A 23,055-nucleotide genomic window follows, 5' to 3' on the forward strand; every position below is an offset into this window, starting at 1 on the left:
CTTTTGTCTTTATATTATTACAGAAACAATTTTGACTCATTAAAAATGTCAATTCAGAAGTGTTTAAAGTAGAAACTAATATTTCCCTATGATCTTCCTTTCTCCCCAATAACCCCATAAAAGTCATAGACATAGTATAAGGTTGGTGTGTCCACTTTTTAATTTAATTTGATTTTTAAAAAATTTTTTGTTTTATTTTTTCTTTTTTTAAATTTTGTGTGTCCTCTTAAATATTATTCTATCTATATCCAAACATATTGTTTATTTTAGTTTTACATAAATTAGATTGTAATCTGAATATTGTTTTTGACTTGTTTTTTATTAAATATACTGAGAATAAATAGTAGCTAATATTTATTCTCACAACAACTTAGTTGATAGTAGGTGCTATTACAGATGAAGAAAGTGAGATTTGGATAGTAAAGTAACTGTTATTCCACTTAGATCCACCTAAAATATTTTTACAGTTTTCTTTCTGGCACCCATTCTGTACATTAATATGTACTTTTTAAAAAAAGTTGTCCATTTCAGAGTGGTAGCAGAGCTTGGGTGATGATGTTTTTCTATCTTAATTAAAAACTTGTGCTGAAAAATTGGTCTGTTTAACAGAAGCTAATAAATATTCCTTTGAGAGGCATATAGAGCCTTTTCACTAATAATTGAGCATGTTATTAAACAAATTATAAACAATATCACAGAGTATAAATACCCAAGGCCAGATTCATAGCTGGGCCCAGAATTAAAGAGATGTTAAAATAGGACAAAAATGTGTTACCTTAAAGTCAGCGACATATAGTAAATATATTGACCTGAAAAGCACTGTGAGATGTGGAGAGAGTGGAAAAAAAAAAAAAAAAAAAAAAGCCAAGTTGCAGAACAGCATGATCTGCATGTCTGAAAGAAAAACCATACGACCTTCTTATTTGAAAACCCTGCCCTGGTAGGCAGGTTGTGGGGGGTGAGCTGTGCTTTGACCATTGTCCATGTGATGCTCCTTCTATCCTTGGGAACATGCAGGGCCCAGAGAGCAACATGCTTAGTCTCCCTCGTCCTTGAACAGGGCTTCACAAGGCCTTGGCTTTTTCATCCCCCATACTTTATCTGCTACAAGAGAAAGGCACAAAGCCTGGTATGAGATTTTTATATCTTTTGTCTCTCATGAGAAATGCTTGCTATTTTATCATAGTGCTAAGAGAGAGTAGAAAAGGGCTGCCTTCCAGTGCTCCGAGGAGAAAAGGAAAGTTAAAAGTGATTGTCATCCTTGTCAGTTATCTAGGCTAAGAAAGAGGAAGTAGGCCACCTTGTCCCATTTGGAAAAATATTTTTATTTCCGTGAGCCTTAGTTTTGCATTTATAACATGGATGTAATTAGGGATTAGTGGTGATTTAACAACTGGTAGGGCAGGGACAGCCATTCTAATGGCTGGGTCAAGGTTAATTTTTTAGTTACTAAATCCTGGGAAGGTCTAGGGAAAGGAAGGTACTGTTGGGGTAGAGGGTGGGGCATTATGGTGTTTGGAGAGTGGCTATTTTCTTTTCTTTTCTTTTCTTTCTTTTTTTTAAAAAAAGATTGATTTATTTATTTCTCTCCCCTCCTCCCCCACCCTGGTTGTCTGTTCTCTGTATCTATTTGCTGCATCTTCTTTGTCCGCTTTTGTTGTCAGCAGCATAGGAATCTGTGTCTCTTTTTGTTGCGTCATCTTGTTGTGTCAGCTCTCCATGTGGGCGGCACCATTCTTGGGCAGGTTGCACTTTCTTTCGTGCTGGGCGGCTCTCCTTACGGGGTTCACTCCTTGCACGTGGGGCTCTCCTACGCGGGGGACACCCCTGCATGGCACGGCACTCCTCGCGCGCATCAGTGCTGCGCATGGCCAGCTCCACACGGGTCAAGGAGGCCCGGGGTTTGAACCACGGACCTCCCATGTGGTAGATGGACGCCCTAACCACTGGGCCAAGTCCATTTCCCTTGGCTATTTTCTAACCAGTACAGAAGTTCCTCAGTGTCTGTCTTCTACTGGTATGTTCCAACTAGATGTCAGCCCTGGATAAAATAATACCTACCTCGAATGGCTGTTGTGAAGACTAAATGAAGTGAGATAACTTATATAAAGTGTATAGATCTTCACATTATAACTCATTACTACTAGTATACCACCAGGACTTAAAACAGAAGTTTTATTTAATAATCCTCTTACACAATCTGTTTCTTGCTTGTTTCACAAACCATCAGTGAATATGCAGGGAGTTTGTTACAGACTGGGAGCTGTCTTGCTTGGAGGTAGACTCAGGGTGGGGTGTCTGGAAGCCTCCTCGCCACTCTTTCCTGTTGCTGAGGCTGACATAGGGGCTGAGGTTGGGTCTCATAGTGACCTTGGATTCTATTTGGTGAGATGCTTTCCTGGGCCTCTGAGCAGGAATTCTGAATTAGCAACTCCATAGATCCCATGGAATGTTTTAATTTGGTGATTTTCTGTGTTGACTTTTTCTCTTGAATTTTCAGATCTGTATTCTGTGGTTGGAAATTTACTCAAAGAAAAGGACTTAGCAAAAGCAGAAACATCACAATTTATTGCATTCAGAAGGTAAAGCATTTATAATACTTTAAGTCTTTAAGCTTGCTTTTAAGTCTTTTAACTTATTAATCAGATTCTGGTTAGATATGAGACTACCATAGTTCATTTGTGCTAATTCTCTCATATTTTAGGTCATGGTCTTTGTCAAAACATGGGAAAATGTAGTTTCTTAACGGGGTTCTTTCAATTACATATTAGGTTTAGAAATTCACAGAAAATCTCACCATATCAGAAATTTGTGTTGAGATAAAAATGACAAAATATTTTTTCCCTGGGGAGAGTCTTAGAAACTTTTTATAGAATCATGTATACCTTATTTGTTGATAACGTAGACAAGTATAAAACAGATGCTGTTAAGTTGACCTTTGCATTTTCATGTGTTTCAGGCAAGACTGTGATCTAATCAACGCCTGCTGCTGCAAGCACTACACAGGCCGTTTGTTCAAGTGAGCACCTGAAGAGCTGACACTGAGGACCGGCCTGCCTTGACTGGCTGTTCTCCTATTTGCCTTGAAAGTCATCAGCCATAGTCGCGTATTTTTCACATATTTTTCTCATTTATGAAGTTTAATTATGAAGTTTAATTAGTTTAAATATTATATAGCTGGTTAGAACTTGTCTATACCAAGATTTCTAACTTGAGAAAGTTTGGCTGAGAAATAGCATTGAGCTTGAGGTGTTACAGAGAGTGTGCACAAATAATCAGACAACAATGGGAACCTGCTTTCTCATTGACATGTGGCAAATGAAAGTGAAATAAAGACAGTTGTGAATTATTTTGAGGATGGCATCGGGTTTGAGTGGGAAGTGAATATTTAAATGGAATGAGATCAAGATTTTCCACATTTTGATGATGAATTATTGTTTTCTAACCCAGAGACCATCAGAAAAGACTTGTATTTGGAATTGGTGATAAAATTTGTTGCACCAGGAATGCATACCTCTCGGATTTGCTCCCTGAAAATACCTCTAAAAGTCAGCAAAATAATGAATTGGAAGCCAGTGATGATGAATTTGATGGTACTTTTCATGGTTTTGCTAAAAATAAGCATGACTTTGAAAGTGGTATTAGACTATGCAATGGAGAAATATTTTTCATAAGAAATGTAAGTGATAATAGAAAATTATACCTTTTTCTGATGTACTAGAGATATATTTGTTTTGCTAATTGCCCTAGAATAGATTCAGAATCTAATCATTTTATAATTAACTAATATTCTTATTCCATAATTTTTTAAGGATTTTTGTATCTATGTTCATGAGGGATAATGGTTTATAGTTTTTCCTGTAATATCTTATCTGGTTTTGGTATCTGAGTAATTGCTGGCCTCATAAAATGAGCTGAGAAGTGTTCTTTCTTCTATTCTCTGGAGGAGTTTGTGAAGAGACATTTTTAAATAAGTTTGAAGTGACAAAAATCAAGGCACAAATGAGACATGTGTATTTTACAAACCATCATCTCCTTGGTTGCTCCTTAAAGGTAGGAACCATAGAAGTGGCCACCTTTGTTCTCATCAGGTAGACACCTAAACTTATAATCTTCTTTAGAGGCTATAAGTGAAGAAAAGGAAAGTCTTTGTGAAGCATACTTAACAGACTTAGGCAGTCAATATAAGAAATGAAATGCAGAGACTTCAAAATAAGAAAGAACACCCAGACTGTCCATTAGAGAATTCAAATGAACTCTCGAAGCCTAAAATTAAATTTTGAGGCCTGAAAACTTCCATATGTGTTTATTAAAATATTTGGGTGTGGACATAATCACAGTCAGTCCTCAGGTGTAGATTTTGTTAAGGCTTCTAAAACTCTTGCAGCATGTAATGAGCATGCTGCTTGACCTAGAAGGTAGAGGCATTTTATGTTCAGCCGGAAGAGAGAATATTTTTGTTGTGCAAGTGTTTAAAGACATGCAGAATAGTTGTGCTTCGTTTTGGTACAGGATGTAACAGATATAACATTTGGAAAGAAAAGATTTTTGACCATTAATAATATGGCTGGCTTGGAAGTAACCGTGGATTTTGAAAAACTGATGCAATGCTGCCGCATAAAACATGCATGGGCAAGAACCATTCACACATTTCAGGTAAGAGGGGTCCTTTATACGGCTATCTAAATAACTTGATTGTCATGGAGCAGCTTACATCATCTTTTTTATTTCTTTTTTTAAAATTAGGAAACCAATTGTACAAAAGTACAGAAACTAAGAAAACGATATATAATAGTATATTGGAAGGTGGTAAATGCTTTGGAAAGGGAGTGGTGGGTACAGATTGTGTTTGTAAATAGATGGTCAGGATAGGCCTCATTGAGAAGGTGGCATGGGAGCAAAGCCTTGAAGGAAGTAAAGAAGTTAAGCATGTGGATATCTGGGAGATACACAGTCTAAGTAGAGAGAATAGACAAGGCCAAGATTTTAAGGCGGGAACTTGTCTGGCATATTTCAGGAACAGGAACAGCAAGGAGGCCAGCGTGGAGGAGTGGCAGGAGATGAGATCAGAGGGGATGGGGGCCAGGCCTGTGCTACCCGTTGTGGTAGCCACGAGCCACGTGTGGCTATCGAACACTTGAAATGTGGCCAGTGTGACCGACCAATTGAACTTTCAGTTTCAAAACTGATTCTTGATCTGGTCATTGGAAAGCTTCTTGAGTATGTTTGGAATATCTTGGGTTATGAGAATCACCTATTGTTCAATTGTAAATTTTATCAACTCTCAATATAGTTCAAGTGTTTCTGATAAAAATTTAGCATCTGAGTTGTAGTGCTCTATGAGTGTAAAATACTCACTGGATTTCAAAGACTTAGTTTGGGGAAAAAAAAAGAATATGAACTATCTCATTAATTATTTTTGCTATTGATTACCTATTGAAATGATAATTTTTGGATATGTTAGCTTAAGTAAAATATTAGAATTAATTTCACCTGTTTCTTTTTTAATGTGGCTACTAGAAAATCTAAAATTACATCAATGGCTTGCTTTTTATTTCTGTCAGACAGGTCTGCTTTAGGCCATTGGAAGGGGAGCCATTGAAGGCTTTTGAGCAGTGATCTACTATGACGTACTGACTGTTTTGTGAACAGGCTCCAGAGGGGATAAGAGAGGAAGGAAGAGCGGTTAGGAGGTTATTATGATAATTCAGGCATGAGGTGATAGTGGCCCAGGCCAAGGTGGTAATGTTGAGTGGTTGAGATATGAGGACTCTGAATTTTTTTTTCTCGGAGATAAAGTCACAATATTTAGATGTGGGTTATGAGAGAAAGGGTGAGGCTTGGGTTTGGGACCTGATAAACTGGAAGGATGGCAGGTCCATGAGTTGAGAGGGGGCACCCTGGGGAGGGGAGCAGGTTAGGAGCTTTGTAAGGGAAAATCAGAAACTTAGTTTGGGCACATCGAGTAGCTTTTCTGATCATTTTGGTCTCTGTCTTTCACGTTAGAAGCTTTTCTCAGCTGTCTGATGATCCTTGATTGTGTGCTCATATTTTGGAATGGCTGATTAAAAAGCCGACCTGAATACCCGAGCATGAGGGTGGAGCTTACTGACTCAAATTTATACTACGATCAGCTGGCTGGGTCTTTTTTCAGGAGAATCTCTACTTTTTTCCTTTTTTTTTTTTTAACATTAACTTTTTTCATTGTGGCCTGATCAGATTCCCCATTCAAAACACTTTTCCCATTCAAAACAAGTCCTTTTTTTAATATGGCATTTATGTCTCTGTCCAGAGACCATCTTCTTTTCCCTAAGGAACACGTCTCTAGTCCTCTCTTAGGGTAACTGAGAGGGTCTGGGATTTGATCATTTGTTAAACAACTTTCAGCCAGTCTCTCTTCCTTTAAATCTTTCATCCTTACTTCTAGAGGTCCCTAGCACCATCACTCACTGAGCCTCTTGGGAATACTCTGGTAGAGATCAGATTATTTGTTTTTGTTTTTTTTTAGGAGGTTCCAGGGAATGAACCCAGGACCTCGTACATGGGAAGCAGGCCCTCAACCACTGAGCTACATATGCTCCCCAATGAGAGTTGGTATTTACATTTGTTTGAGTTTTAGTTGGTACTGGGGGTTGAACCTGGGACCCTGTATGTGGGAAGCAGGTGACCAACCACTTGAGCTATGTCCCTCTCCAGATTGGTTCTTTTTTTTTTTTTAAGATTTATTTATTTATTTATTTCTCTCCATCCCCCACCCCCCCAGTTGTCTGTTCTCTGTGTCCATTTGCTGTGTGTTCTTCTGTGACTGCTTCTGTCCTTATCAGCGGCACCGGGAATCTGTTTCTTTTTGTAGCGTCATCTTGTTGTGTCAGCCCTTTGTGTGTGTGGCGCCATTCCTGGGCAGGCTGCACTTTCTTTCGCGCTGGGTGGCTCTCCTTACGGGACACACTCCTTGCGCGTGGGGCTCCCCTACACAGGGACACCCCTGCATGACACAGCACTCCTTGTGCACATCAGCTCTGCACATGGGCCAGCTCCACACGGGTCAAGGAGGCCCTGGGTTTGAACTGCGGAACTCCCATGTGGTAGGCGGATGCCCTAACCACTGGGCCAAGTCCACTTCCGCAGATTGATTCTTAATGTTCCCCACAGTAGACTTAGGAGTCAGCTTTGTTGGACTTCCTAAGCCACTTTTCATGCTTCCTTCTCCTTTTCAGGTTCCTCTCAAACTTTTTATTTGCTCTTTTCTTTTCCTGCTCTCTTTGACTTAGTTGGTTTATGCCTTCAAAACAAAAATCTCTTTATTGTAATAGTTTCAGTGAAGTTTCAAGAGGGAGAAAAGTTGGATGTGTGTTCAGTCTGTCATCTCTACCTGCTCAGAATCCTTTGGACAAACATGTCAGGTCTGTTTTGGGGGACCCAGTGTCTTTGAAGGTAGCCGAATCAGGGGAAGTGCAGTGTGCCTTCCAGAACCATATTGAACATGAAGCAGTCCAATCTTACCTACTCAGTGTAAACCCAGTGTGCTTTGTGGAGCCATGTGAGTTTAGGAGGAAGGCAACTCACATTATTCATGGAGTGATGAGGCTGAAGATAGTTGGGTCTGGACAAATGAAGGTGAAGAGGTTCTTATTGCTGGGTTGAAGTTTGGAGTAGACACTGTGCCCTACAGCCCAAACCTACCCATCACATGTTTTGAAAATAAAATTTTATTGCAATGCAGCCACACTCATTCACATATACCTTGTCTGACAGTATTTGCACTATGATGGCAGAATTGTATAGTTGTGATAGAGGCCATCTGGCCTGCAAATCCTAAAATATAAACTATTGGTTCCTTTATAGAAAAAGTTTTCTGACTTGCGCTGTAAAGTCAATGTAGATTTACAGGTTCTCAGCCTGTGAAATTGTCAAGGGCAAGTCACCCAAGGGGATGGGTTGTAAAACAAATTTAGAGAATAGAAATAGACATAGTTGAAAGTGAATATGTAGAACTTGGCTTCCTTAAGAAGTTTGACATTTCTAAAGATTTGACAAAGCTCCAGAAATGGCCCAGAGGGAAGCCATGGACTGAGGAAAACTGACAGGACCTGGGCAAAGCTCAGTGTGCTGGATGGAGCATGGTTCATGGGGGGAGAAAAGGGAAAGCAAGAGGGAGGAGATGGGGCAGGGCTGGCTCTTCAAGGGCCTTTGAGCCACATTAAGGAGTTAGGACTTTATTTTGAGAGCCTGGGAGGCATTGTAGAGTTTTAAGCAGAGGCTGAACATGTTTGGATTTGCATTTTACAAATATCTCTGTGGATGCTGTGAGGACGATGGATTTGGAGTAAGTGCATGTAATGGAGGACTGGTTATGAGGCTGTTAAATTTTTCTCAGAGTTGCTTAATTGATGCTCAAGGTAAAAGAGAGCTAAGGTTGACATTTACCTATTTAGAAGTACTAGAGGGAAGCAGGTTTGGCTCAACTGATAGAGTGTCCACCTACCACATGGGAGGTCCATGGTTCAAATCCCAGGGCCCCCTTGACCCGTGTGGAGTTGGCCCATGCGTGGTGCTGATGTGGCGAAGGAGTGCCGTGCCACACAGAGGTGTCCCCCGTGTAGGGGAGCCCCATGTGCAAGGAGTGCCCCCCATAAGGAGAGCTGCCCTGTGCAAAAAAAAGCACAGCCTGTCCAGGAGTGGTGCTATACACATGGAGAGCTGATGTAGCAAGATGACACAACGAAAAGAGACACAGATTCCTGGTGCCGCTGACAAGAATGCAAGCAGATACAGAACACGCAGCGAATGGACACAGAGAACAGACAATGGGGGTTGGGAAAGGGAGAGAAATAAATGAAAAATAAATCTTTAAAAAAAAAAAAAGAAGTACTGGGTATAAAGTCGAAGGGGAGAAATGGTACTGTATATCTGTAAAATGTGTTTGGTATTTGCCTAATCAAGTATCATTTAAGTCAAATCTTGTGACCCAGCAGCTCTGGGAAGAAGTATTTATCAGAATCGGCTCAAACTCCCTGTCCAAGGAGACAGAAGTGCTGTGTAAGAGTTTTAAAAAGCGTGAATCTGTCACTTCTCCATGCCCACCTTGTCGGTTGCCTTCCCACGGTTCCTCTTTCGGCAGGGGGAATGTGAGAGTGTTAGGAGAGGTATGGTTCAAACCACTTCTCTGTCTGTGTTGGTACGGGAACTGCTCATCTGGAAACATGGGGACTAAGCATAGCCATAAACCTGGTTGATCAAAGTGACACTCCAGGGTGCCAGTCCCCCACAGAATCTTTGAACAACTAGTAAACACTACAGAGCCATTTTCCTCGAAACTCTGGAAAACAGTTGAAGGGTTGAGTAGTAACTGGGCAAAGGCTGAATCAAGAAACTTAGGAGAAGCTTGTGGTGACTTTGCTGGCCCCTCCCCAAGTCTTCCCTGGCGCAGCGTGGAGCCAGCATGTGCTCCCACTGTGGGTCCCCGACCCTGGTCCTCAGAGAGCAGTGACCCCAGTGCATGTACAGGGGTGCCCGTATGTCCAAGCCAGTCTATCTGGTGGCATCCTGAGAGACTGAACCAGGAAACTCATCTCTGACTTGTCCTCCCAGAACTTGGCCTGCAGGCAGATGCAGGTTGCAGACAGCTAAAGCTGTGTAAGAAGCAACTGAGGCCGAGCAGACTGGAGCAGAGGCTTACCTGCTTTAAGTCCTATAATAGAGCAGCCCAGAGGGGGCGGGGGAAGAGAGAGGGAGAAAGTCTATTCCATAGAGGGTGAAAGGGGCATTCAGATTCCTCTAAACAGGGCAATCCCTAAGGCCACAAGCTAGCACAAACCCAGAACAAGAAAATAAGCCCAGAATAAGGAAATTATTCATGGTCCAGAAACTAGAATACAGTTTGTCTGGGGTCAGGGCAAGGGGAATGGGGAGTTTATGCTTAACTGGTACAGAATTTGTCTGGGGTGATGAAAAAGTTTGGTAATGGATAGTTGTAATGGTTATACAACATTGTGAATGTAACTAGCACCACTGAATTATTATTTGAATATGCTAAAAGGGGAAATTTTAGGTTTGTATATTTTACTAGAATAAAAATTAAAAACAAAACAAGACTGTACAGCACAGTTTATGTAGCTATAATCTAACATAAACTAGCTATAAACTATGGAGCTATAATTAATTGCATTATTAAAATAATCGTCTATCATCAATTGTAACAAAGGTACCACACTAATGCATAAAAAAGGTACCACACTAATAATAATAGGGGTGGTATATGGGAACTCTATTTTTGCATGCTTTTTCTGTAAAGCTACAACTTCTCTAATAAACTAGATTAAAAAAAGAAAAAGAAAAATAGCTACAAAAGTTGAAATTGTTTTCTCAGTTACATAGTAACAGGGATTTTTCTTGCCTATCCTATTCTTGTTTTACCTAACTTAAAGATTCCTTTTTCTTATCATGATTCCAATAATAAGTGGTTCAACAATAGGTAACAACAGAAGTATAAGGAAGTATAAGGGAAAAAAATCACGCATAGACTCACCATTTGGAAACAGTTTCATTAAAATTTTGGTACAGTAACTTCCCTTTTTTGTGATTCATTTTATTGGTGCTTTATATTTCTGATCATTTTTTATGTACTTTGTTGGATTGGACTAATTTTTTTTAGTGTTACATAATCATGACCTTTCTTAACATATGTTTTGTACCCAGGTTTTAAAAGTTTGTCATTTTTAAAGCACCTTTGAAATTTGCAAAATAGCATATCAGATATATATATATATATATGTGTGCGTACTCATGCATGTATATATGTAAGTTTACTTATCTTGACTATGTTGCCTCCCTTTTTTTTCCCCATTATAAATAACAATGTGGGTAACATATTTACATGTAAAGCCTTCCAGCCGTTTTCAAATTCTTTTATTAGGGAAGATTTAGCAAGGTAAGCAGTCTTTAAAGTTTGAGTCAGGGTTTCTACAAGTTGTTTGTGGACCTTTGGGGCCTGAATTTTGCAGCATAATTATTAGCAAATTCAAGTTCTTGAATAGTGTATAAAATGGAACCGGTAAGGATGCATTTACATGACCGTGCCGGCCAGCGAGGCGGCGTCGCGGGCTCTTTGAGGGCTGCCTCTCTCGCCTGTTGGCGAGCCGAGGCGCTGACGCGTGGCTTTGCCTTGCAGGGCTCGGAGGAGCGCGCGGTGGTCTACGTGGTCGGGCGCGCGGGCCGCCAGCACTGGCAGCACGTGTACACGGCCGTGACCCGGGGCCGCTGCCGCGTGTACGTCGTCGCCGAGGAGTCTCAGCTCCGCAGCGCCATTCGGAGAAACAGCGTGCCCCGGAAAACGCGTTTGAAACATTTTTTGCAAAACATGCTCTCCAGTAGCAGTGCGTCTCCAGCAGAGCATCCCCGTCTGTCCAGAAGCGCTGGAGAGAGCGCAGGCCCCGGGTCAGCGCCTTCAGCGTCACCGCTGCCCACGGCCGTGGCGGACCCCGGGGCCAGCGACGGCCCCCGCAGGCAGGCCTCTGTGGCTGAGCACGGCCCGTTCACCTCTGCCGAAAGACGAGCATCGTCTTTACCTGAGGACGGGGATACAGACGAGGACCCAGCAAAGTCACGAGGGTTCAAAAGAACCTGCGGCGCGAATGATGCACAAAGTCCCAGCAAAGTTCTCATGGTAGGAGTGGTATTACAATGTCCTCGTTTTGCTTGAACATCGCCAACTTCAGCATGGATTGTCAGTAACTGCGCATTTTTATGAATGTTACAGTTGTTTTAGAAAAACTGTTCTCTCTTCTCTTCGACAAATTTCCCAACTCCTTGCCCGGTTGGTTACTGCACTGTCACTGCGCTTGCGGCTGGCACTTTAGGCAACCTTGGCTGACTGGAGGGAGGGGGCGCGGCAGAAGAAACCTCTTCACCGTCAGGAACCTTATTTCTGCATGTCTGCCTTCCTTGTCGCTGTCCCTTCTCTCCCTCCACACACGCACACAGAGGACATAATCACACTTTCATCCCCACAACCCCATTGAAAGAGTGACAGTGATCCTGTCATCTTTGGGGACCTTTTCTTAGGCTTGCCTTGTTCTTCTTGACTTTTTTCCCCCTGCAATTTAATAGTTTTACCAGTGCTGCTGTTTCAATGTTTGCTTCCCTCAATTTCAGCATTACGTTCTCTGACTCTTCCTCCACCTCGCTGTCTCATCTACCTTTCCTTTCTTTATGCCTTTTCTTCTTCCCATTCTCTAACCCAGGGGTTCTTAACAAAGGGTCCATGAGCTTGAATTGAAATTCAAAGAACATTGTTTTTGTGGGGATGTGTTGGTGCGGGCATGATATATTTAGTAAATAACCCACAGTATAGTGTGGACTTAGTAAGGGGTCTATGGTTTTCACTTGACTGGCAAAGGGGCCCGTGGAACAAAAGAGGTTAAGAACCCCTGCACCAGGGAAACGGATGCGGCTCAAGTAATAGAGCTTTCACCTAACATGTGGGGGGACCCAGGTTCAATCCCTGGGACCTCCTGGTGAAAAGAAGAAGAGAAAGCATTCCCGTGTGGTGAGCCAGTGCCCGTGTGAGTGCCCACGTGGTGAGCCGGTGCCTGCGTGACTGCCCGTGTGGTGAGCCAGTGCCCATGCAAACGAGTCACGCAGCAAGATGATGATGCATCAGAAGAGAGACAAGGGGAGAGTCAAGGTGAAGTGCAGCAGAAACCAGGTACTGAGGTGGCGCAATTGACAGGGAATCTCTCTCCACATCAGAGGTCTCCAGGATTGACTCCTGGTGAATCCTAGAGGAGAGAAAATGAGAAGACAACACAGACAAAAAAAAGCAGCACGGTGGGAGGAAGGGAAGGGGGAGAATAAATAAATAAATCTTTTTTTAAAAAGAAAAAAAAAGAACCCTTGCACAGGACCCATGTCTCTCACTGTCACTACTCTGTCTCTTTTTGTTGTGTCATCTTGTTGCACCAGTTCACCGTGCTGTGTGGGCCAGCTTGCATTTCACCACGAAGCCCCAAGAAGCAAACCCAGGACCCTCCATATGGTAGACAGGAGCCCAATCGCTTCAGCCACATCCACTTCCCAAAGCTAGACTCTTCATTCACTGAAATGAATCAAGCTTATTCTGATCTCTTCCCTCTGACTCTCACTGGATGCCTCGGCTTGAATGCCTCATCCTCTCTGCCTTCCATCATTCAGCATTTGAAAAAAAATTACTCCTGCTAGTCACTGGTCAAAGTGTTGGAGGGTTAAAAACAGACAAAGCCCTGGCTTCATGGGCATTACCTTCAAATGATAGGCAATAAATACAAGAGAAGTTAATTTCCGATGGAGGCGTCTATGAAGAAAATAAGATAATGAGGTAGGGTATGAGGTGTGCATGCTACTTTGGCCATGGTGATCAGGCGATGCCTAGCTCAGGAGGTGACTTGCGAGCTGAGAGTGGGATGTTGCAAAGGAGCCAGCCACGGAAGGCCCCGAGGGAAAACATCCCAGGCAGAGGATGTAGAAGATGCAAAGCCTGAAAAGGAGCCATCTTATTTGAAGGGGGAGGAAGGCCCGAGTGGCTAATGAATGCAGAAGAGGTATAGGTGATGTGGGAAGGTGGGCAGGGCCACCAGAGAGGGCTGGAGTTTATTCTACTTGGAGTGGAATCCATTGGAGGGTCGTAAGCAGGGGTGTGATGTCATCTAATGTTTGCTTAAAAATGATCACTGGGTGCTCTGAAGAGTGAACTATGGAAAGTAAAGTGGAAGCAAGGAGACCAGTCACGAAGTTGTCCTAGGGAAAACCTGGTGACAGCTGTGAGGATGATGATAAGTGGTTGGATTTTGGATGCATTTTTGACATGGATCTTCTAGACCTTAATCATTAGATGAGAGGGTTAAAAAAAAGTAATCCAGAATGATTCTTGGATTTTTCGAACAGTTGGGTGAATAGTAGTACCATTTCCTGAGGTGGGAAAGATGTGAGGACAATTGTATTTGGGGGAAATGAGAAGTTCTCCTTTGTTTAAGGTGCCCTCTAGACATATAAGCGGACGTGCAGTGATCGGTAGAGGAGCTGGAGCCCTAGAGTGGGCTGGAAAAGTGGGAAATGTGATCTTAGGATCATTAGCATATGATGGTATTTAAAGCCACAGGATTAGGTGAGTTAATTTCAGGGAAGACACAGAGTTGGAGGCCTTAAGACAGAGTTTAGTGGGGTACTTCCAACTTTCAGAGATCTTTAGAGAAGGAGGAACTAGTAAAGGAGATTGAAAATGAGTGTGAATGAAGTAGGAGGAAAGCCATTGTCATGGGGGGACAAAATCCTGATTAGAGCAGGAGATGAGAGAGTGGAAAAGGCAGAAGAGGCAGAGATTTTCAAGAGGGTTGCCACGAAAAGCTGAGAGATAGGGTTGTAACTGGATAGAGGATTTATGGCCAAGGAAGGACTGATTGACTGGTTTCCTCTGGATGGGTACTTTTAAGGGATCTTAGTGTGCTGCTGGAATGATCCACTGGAGAGCAAGAAATTTGTAATTCAGAGAGAGGGGATAATTGTAGGAATGGAGTCCTGAAGAAGATGAAATGGGAAGCCAAGTCGAGGGGTTGCCCTTAGATAGGATTGGGGACAGGGGACTCTTCTTCATTGCAGCCAGAAAGGGGCAACTGCAGTAGATTGTTTTTGAATGGAGGGAAGATAAAATAGTACTCAGCTGATTTCATCCTCCCACCCTGTCCTCTCTTTCTACTAGAATCCATCTCATTCCTCTCTCATTTATGAAGTCCTCCATTTTTCTGAGCTCTGGTAGGAGGGCAATGTACCTCCCCTCCGTACTTCATTTGTATGAGTAACCAACTTATTTGACCCTCATTAAAACTTCCTGAGGACAGGGTTGTTTTTTTGAGGTATCAGGGCTAGGGATTGAACCTGGGACCTTGTATGTGGGAAGCTGGCACTCAACCACTGAGCCACATCAGCTCCCCTGAGTTGGTTTTTTCATTTATTTGCTTGTTTGTTTTCAGGAGGCACTGGGAGCTGAACCCGGGACCTCCCATGTGGGAAGCACGTGCTCAACTGCTTGAACCACATCATCTCCCAGGACGGGTTTTGATCTGCTAGAACGTTCAGTACAAATGCTGATCACATGATAATATTTTTTTAAAAACTCACTAAAATAACTTAATGACTAAAATAATAGTTATGGCAGTGAAACTTTAAAAAAAAATTGGACCTCAGAGTATTGTTCTTTCATGGTCTGCTCAAAGCCATACGTATTCTTGTGATGCTCCCTCTCTGTTGAAAATTTCTTTTGGAATCACTTTTAGAGACAGTAGAAGGTCTTGTTGAATGTTCAGAAGGGAAACAGACTTCTTTTGAGGTGATTTTGATTTTTAGAAAAAGTTCAGCCTCATTCATTTTCTGGTTTTGTTTTATGAATGAGTTGGGTAATTCAAGTTGGGTAATAGCATTTTGTGTCAGAAATTTCGGTGAGATTATACATTCTCTCCAAATGTAGTTCCAACATTTGGAATTGCCTTGTGTGCCAGTAGCAGATTTGTTGAGTCTTTAGGCTGCCAAGGCTGTAACAAAGGTAAGAAGGGGTGTCCTAATTATCAGAATTTTTGTGTGCTGCCTCTGCATTCATCTCACTCTTGCTGGGACCTGTAATAAACTTCCCTTTTCTCATGCATTATTGGCTCGATCTCCCATTGCGTTGTTCCATATCTCCACCTGGGCCCAAATTTAAAATCCAGCTTAACCAATTTGAAACAAGGGGTCCCTGGAGAAGCCCGAGGAGGAAGTGCTGAGCATAGCCTGGCTCTACCAGGCTGAGGTATTAGCATGCTAGGCAACTACAACTCTAGGACAGTACGGCTGGAGCATGGGCTGCAAATGTGAGGTTGTGGGGGAATGGGTACAGACTGAGGAAACACATGCAAAGGCTCTGCTAAAGAGATTGCCCTTTGTTCTGATGCAGTGGAAAATAGTTCAAACAATCCATGAACTCTGTGAATTGTTCAGATTCGAAATTGATGTTGCTGACTTTGGCTATTGGGTAGAGAAAGCCTAGTGGATGAGTTCCCAGCAAAAAGATTATTTCAGTAGCCTGGACAAAATGATTAGGCTCTAAAGTTACATAGTAGCAATGGGGATGGAGAAGAGAGGCTAAGGGGTGGAATCAATAGGATTTAATGATCCCAGGTAAGCTGGGGCTGGGCTGGTGGGGCTTGACTGGCGAGGTGACCCCCAGGTTTCTGGCTTGGACAGCCAGCTGGATCACGGTGGGGATAGTCAGGATTGGGAACGAGGCAGCAGAACAAGTTTTGTGGAGAAAATGCTTAGTTAAAATGGACATCCTGGAAAAAAAAATAGTTTCTCCTTTTCCCCACCTTCGAAGTAATAGAATCCCTGCAGATTCTAAGCTTCATTCTGCAGCCCAGATCAACTCTATGATATGGGTTTTTCCATCTCGGCAAAATGTCTTTGTTTGTAATTGAACTTGTCAACTCTTGCGGCAACCCTGGGATAAATAAGGCTTTGACCTGGAACAGAAGAGAGGCAGTTCCAAAAAAACAGCCTTTTTCTAAAAGTTTCTTGCTTATATTTCTTAGCACCAGTGTAGGATGGGGGATTATGTTTATATGACAGCACAAAGAGAAGACGGCAGCCTTATCCATCCTTAGTTCTGAACGTGCTAAAGCTTTTAAGTTCCGGCTGAGGCCCATATTGTAAAAGGTCTGTGAACACAGAGAGTGACGGCGGTGGGGGGAATGGCAGGTGGCAGCACAAGCAAAGCTCTCTAGAGAGGATAAGTTTTCTTATAAGGTTTGCCAGAGACTGTGGCATCTACTAGAATCCCTAAAAATGAGGAAACTAATTCAAAGCTTCAGGAGTGATAAATTAGGGATTTATGTGTTTTCATAATTCTAGACTTTCAGGTGCCTTGAGACTTGTCATTTCTCAAAGATCAATTTCAGTGACAAGGGTCACCTGTACTCTTCGTTCATATTTACCTTGCTACATAGAGCCAAACCAACATTTAAATTCTACAAATACTAGTTATCGAGCCCCTCCTAGGTGAAAATTTTTGTGCTTCTCCATGGATTAATATCTTGGGATTTTGAAAAAAGCCTGAGAAGAAAAATTTCACTTGATTTTTTTTTGCCTAGCCCCACCGCACTAAAAAAAAAAAAAAAAGGCGAAAAGATAAACAGAAATATCCCTTTAGTTAAATCACGAGTTAACATTACTAAAATTTGTCATATAAAGCAGTGATTTCCAGAATATATGTATTTTAAGAAAATGACATTTGAACATTAAAAATCCCCGAACCATATAACCCAGAAGGACTTAATCACATAATCCCTAAATAAAGGCCAGTCCTCTAAATTAAAGAAAAAATTGTGAAAGATGAATTGTCCTTATTTTTCTCATTTCTTTGAGTGAGAAATTTAGAGAAAAATGGTACTCACTGGGACATGGAGACTGAGGATTGCAGTCAGGAAATTTATTGAGACGCTCTCCCAGCGGAGGGGGTCTGAAGATTGTTAGACTTCAGCCCGCTCGTGGAAGGTGGTGGATATGACTTTAGGTAGTACATCAGTAGGCGGGGAAACGTTATTCCTTGGGGAGTGGTTAGAGTCCGGATATAACCTGTGATTAATAAGGGGTCATAAAAGTGAATTCTTCTTGTGCATGGCTTGGGGGTAGTGGGCTTGGAGGTAGGGTATTTGTGGGATGTGGGGTCTGGTGGTCTGGAAGGGATGAGTCTTGGAATGCAGGGGTGTGGAAGGGATGAGGGTCCTTATCTGTTCCATTCCCACTGTGATATGGCTCATTCTTGGGTGGGAAATACACTATCCTCCGCACATAGGCATCTTGCTTAATGGATCGGAATGGAGTCACAGCCTTATGACCTGTTAATCATTGCAAACCTTGTAAGGGGGAAACTGTAACAGAAATGAAACTTCCTCAAGACAATTGGTCCATTGACTTTTGCTTGGGAAGCACTAATAGTACCAAGAAACAGGACTGTGGGATTGCAGTGCTTCATCTTACCACTCCAGGGCTGGTTTTCTGGGCTGCGACCTCTGCAATTGACAGTGCTTTGTGCGTAGAGGGGCCCCACGCTTGGTTTAAGGCTCTGCTGTCGACATCTTGAAATTCTTAATTTTCAAACAAAGGGTCCACATTTTGATTTTGTACTGGGCTTCCAAGTTACATAGTAGTCCTTTGAGAAATGAAAATATGGATTCATTCAGCAAATATTCAGTGACCCCGAGCTGGGTGCCAAGGATACCAGAGTGAGCACCAGCAGACATGGTCCTGCAGGGAGCTGACGCCAACTCCTCTGGTCTGCTTGAGTCTTCCAGGGGGTAGGGAAAATGTATTGTCGTCTTCAGCAGTCAGAGGGAACAGAAGTGCTTAGGGTAGGCTAGCTACATTTTTACAAAAATAACTTTGTTTTTGTTGTTGCTCTAACAGGTAGAAGAATCATCTCCACAAGTATCTTCCAAACTTCAGAATTTGAGACTGAATAATTTCATCCCCAGGCAACTAACTTTTCAAACCTACAAATAACCAAGAACCTTAATTTCAGATTACTCTAAATAATTATATTTTTCTGTTCAAGACAAAATGAAACGTCATACCTTCAAAGTAGCAAGATAAAGGAGTATGTCTATGACTGGAGGTTTGTTGTAAGGCATTTGTGTTATGTTTTAAATCTATTTGATCAAAGGAAATTATGATTTCAACGCATGTTATCATGGAGCACTATGGTAGCACTGGACATGATTGAGTGGAAAAAAGATGTTTTATGTTTTTTTTAAAGCTCTGTATTTTTAAAAAATGTTTTATTTTTAAGATAATGTCTTATTAATTGCCATGATCATTGTAGGTTATCTTTGCCAATGGGTTAGATCAGTAGCTAAGATAACCTGTAATTGCATCTATTGATTTTATTGACACATTCCAAGACATTGTGTGTTCTGCAAAATAGTCACTTTCCAAGCTGCCTTTCACTACCTCAGCCCAGCAGACCTGAGCCTTCTTCCTGGAAATGCCTTCCACGTTGGAAGTACATTGTTTTGGATATATTCTACCTTGTAAAAATTTTTTCTGTCATGTGATTTGAATTTCTTAAGATCTTTATTTATTTTTAAATAGTAAAAGAAAAAGTTGGAGAAAAAGTTTGCCTGTTTTTCAAGTTGATTTTTAATTGCCGTATTGAAACGTCATTCACATACCATACAATTCATCCAATTAAAGTGTTTCAGTGGCTTTTAGTATATTCAGAGTGGTGCAACTGTCACTAAGTCAAGTGTAGAACATTTTCATTATCTTTCAAAGAAGCCCCCTACACTTTAGTAGAAATCCCCCTAAGCCCCTCGAGCCCTCAGCAACCATGAATCTACTTTCTAGCTCTATAGATTTTGCCTATTCTGGACATTTCTTATAAATGGAATCATGTAATATGTTGTCCTTTTTCACAGGTTTCTTTGACTTAGCGTGATGTTTTCAAATGTCATCCATATTGTACCATGTATCAGTACTTCATTTCTTTTTATTGCCAAATAATATTCCGCTTATGGATATCCTACATTGTGTTTATCCATTCATCAGTTGATGGAAATTTGGGTTCCTTTTTCTAAAATTTAGAGCAGTTGTAGGTTTATATAAAAATCATGCAGAATGCAGATTTCCCATTTCCAACTCCCTCTCCCCCAGTTTTCCTTAACATCTTACATTAGTGTGGTAACTTTGTTGCAATTGATGAACTAGTATTATTAGAATTATATTATTAGGTAGAGTCCATAATTTACATTAGGGTTCGCTCTTTGCATTGTACAATTATATGGTGATTAAAAAAATATTTTTTTCTGGTGGCATATATACAACCTAGAATTTCCCATTTTAACACTTTCAGGTATACAGTTCAGTGGTGTTAATTCATTCACAATATGCAATTGTTTCCATTTTTTGGAGATAATGAATGTGGCTGCTGTGAACATTAATGTACAAGTTTTTTGTGTAAACAGATGTTTTCATTTCTTTGGGGTATATACCTAAGGAGTAAAATTGTTCTGTCATACAATAACTCTATGTTTATCTTTTAAGGAACTACCAAACTGTTTTCCAAAGCAGCTAAACCATTTTATATTCCCACCAGCAGTACATGAGGATTCAGGTTTCTTCACATCCTTGTCAACACTTATAATTATGTGACTTTTTTATTCTAGACATCCAACTCAAAAATCAATTATCAGGAAGCAGGTGTAGCTCAGTGGTTGAGCGCCAGCTTCACATGTGTGAGATCCGGGGTTCATTCCCCCATACCTCCTAAAAAAATCAATTAACAGTAAATAGGAGGGTATACTTCTGAACTCTCAATTCTTCTTCATTGATCTAAATGTCTAACCTTTTGCCAGCACATTGTCTTTACTACTGTAACTTTGTAGTAAATTTGAAAGTGGGAAGCATGAGTCCTCCAACTTTTTAAAGATTGTTTTGGCTATTTCAGGTCTCTTATGTTTCCATAAGAATTTTTGGATTGGTAAACAGATGTAATTCAAGCAACTTAGCTTCCACCTGCCACATGGGAGGCCCTGGGTTCAGTTTCTGGTGCTTCCTGGAGAAGACAAACAAGATAGTGAGCAAGACAGTGAGATGGCGCAATGGGCAGGCATGGCAAGCTAACACAACAAGATGATGCAACAAAGAAACACAAAGAGGAAAGACAATGAGAGATAAAACAAAGCAGGGAGCTGAGGTGGCTCAAGCAAGTGCATGCCTCGCCTCTCTCCCACATGGGAGGTCCCAGTTTCGTTCCTGGTATCTTCTAAAGAGAAGACAAGCACACAACAAATGGACACAGCAAGCGCAAACACCTGGGGGCGGGGGGTGGTGGAATAAGTAAATTAAAATAAATCTTTAAAAAAACCCAAATTTATGGATCAACTTGTCAATTTCTATAAGGAAACCAGCTGGAATTTTAATGGGAATTGCTTTAAATCTATAGATCTGGGGAATATTGTCATCTTAACAATTTTGTCTTCTGATCCATGAATGTAGAATGTCTTTCCATATATTTAGATCTTCTTTAATTTCTCTCCATCGTATTTTATAGTTTTCAGAGTGTAAGTTTTACACTTCTTTAAATTTATTCCTAGATGTTTAGTTCTTCTTGATGCTGATATAAAAGGAATTGTATTCTTGATTTCATTTTTAGTTTGTTGTTACTGTATATAAATACAATTGATTTTTGTATATTGGTCTTTCATCCTGCTGAATGCATGATAGTTTTTAGTGGATTCCTTAGGATTTTCTATATACAAGAACATATCTGCTAATGAATTAATTTTGCTTCTTTCTTTCCAATCTGTATACCTTTAATTTCATTTTCTTGGATAATTACCCTGGATCAATCCTCCAGTATAACGATTGAATAGAAGTGACAAGAGTCACTATTCTTACCTTTTTCCTGATCTTTGGGGGAAAGCATTAAGTCTTTCACCATTTACTATGATGTTAGCTATGGATTTCTTTTGTAGATGCCCTTTATTGGGTTAAGGAAATTCTCTTCTGTTCCTACATTTGTTGAATATTTTTGCCATGAGGGGTGTTGGATTTTGTCAAATGCTTTTTATGTATATATTGTGATAATCATGTAGTTTCTGTGTTTTATTCTCTTGATATGGTGTATTACATTAGTTGATTTTTGGATGTTTAACTATGAATTGGAAATAAATCCCACTTGGTCATGATGTATAATCCTTTTATATGCTACTGGATTTATTTATTTATTTATTTTAGTTTTTTTCATTTTGCTACTGAATTTAGTTTGCTTAGTATTTTTGTTAAGGGTTTTTGCATCTATATTCATGTGATAATGGTCTGTACAGTTATTGGTCTATAGTTGGTCTGATGTTTTTGTCCGGTTTTGTATCGGGTAATGCTGACTTCACAGAATGAGTTAAGAAGTGTTCTCTCCTCTTCTAATTTTTGGAATTATTTGTGAAAAATTGGTTTTAATTATTCTTTAACTCTGGTAGAATTCACCCACCTCCTTTGTGCTATTATCTATGTTATATTCCCACAAATAACAATTGTTTACATATTATTTTATATAATTGCTTTTTAAATCATTCAAGAGAAGAAGAAATGTGTGTTTATATACTTTATAGTTGCATAATAATTCTTATTGGTGCTCTTTGTTATAAATTCTTCCCCCCCCCCCCCCGTTTTCCCTATTATGAACATTTTGCATTAGTATGGTTAACTGTTAGAATTGATGAAACAGTATTAATTATATTATTAACTATAGTCCATAGTTTACATTAGACTGTAACATAGTTACATAGCTTACAACATCTTTGCATTGTACATTCTAGCATTTTTGAAAGATAGTTTGGCTGGATATAAGATTCCTTGGTTTTGTCTTTCACTTCGTATCTATCATTCCACTGTCTTCTGGCATCCATTGTTTCTAATATGCCAACTGTTAATCTTGTTGAGGTTCCCTCATATATGATGAGTTGTTTTTCTCTTGCTACATTCAAGGTTTTCCCTATTTCATTGTCTTTCAGTAATTTTACTATGTTGTGTCTGGATGTAGCTCACTTTGTGTTTATTCTACTTGGAGTTTATTAAGTGTCTTGGTTGTGTAAATTGTTTTTCAGCCATTATTTCTTTGAATATTTTTTTGTTCCATTCTCTCTCTGCCCTCTTTCAGGTATTTTCATTACATGTATTTGGATGCACCTAAAGGTTTCCCACGTATCTCTGAGACTCTGCTCATTCTTTCCGTTTTTTTTTTTTTTTCAGATTGCATCATATCTTTTACTAATTCTTTCTTCTGCCAGCTCAAATTTACTATTGAGACCCTGTAGGGAATTTTAAATTTCAGTTCATGTACTTTTCAACTCCAGAATTTTGATATGCTTCTTAAAATAATAATAATTTCTACCTCAGTTGATATTCTGTTTGATGAGGCATTTATTGTTATAGCTTTTCAAGGAGTCTTGAGAGTTTTCTGACCCCAGGAGAGCTCTTCTGAGGTATCTTTTTCCCTGG

General features: G+C 40.5%; 1 protein-coding gene across 3 annotated transcripts in view; it reads left to right on the forward strand.

Moving 5' to 3' along the window:
- Positions 1–21,753, forward strand: part of HELB (DNA helicase B) — a 42,281-nt gene extending 20,528 nt beyond the window's left edge. For 2 of the 3 annotated variants that reach the window (XM_012529212.4, XM_012529213.4), the window contains exons 8-13: positions 2,501–2,582; positions 2,960–3,019; positions 3,451–3,679; positions 4,513–4,656; positions 11,171–11,665; positions 18,466–21,753. In XM_012529212.4, the coding sequence (XP_012384666.2) occupies positions 2,501–2,582; positions 2,960–3,019; positions 3,451–3,679; positions 4,513–4,656; positions 11,171–11,665; positions 18,466–18,561 (1,106 nt within the window). In that variant the 3' untranslated portion in view covers positions 18,562–21,753. The remainder of the gene's footprint in view (positions 1–2,500; positions 2,583–2,959; positions 3,020–3,450; positions 3,680–4,512; positions 4,657–11,170; positions 11,666–18,465) is intronic. The other variant, XM_012529214.3, reaches the window with a different exon arrangement.
- Positions 21,754–23,055: the final 1,302 nt, after the last annotated feature.

The sequence above is a fragment of the Dasypus novemcinctus genome, chromosome 12, assembly GCF_030445035.2.
Source record: "Dasypus novemcinctus isolate mDasNov1 chromosome 12, mDasNov1.1.hap2, whole genome shotgun sequence".
NCBI classification, from domain to species: domain Eukaryota; kingdom Metazoa; phylum Chordata; class Mammalia; order Cingulata; family Dasypodidae; genus Dasypus; species Dasypus novemcinctus.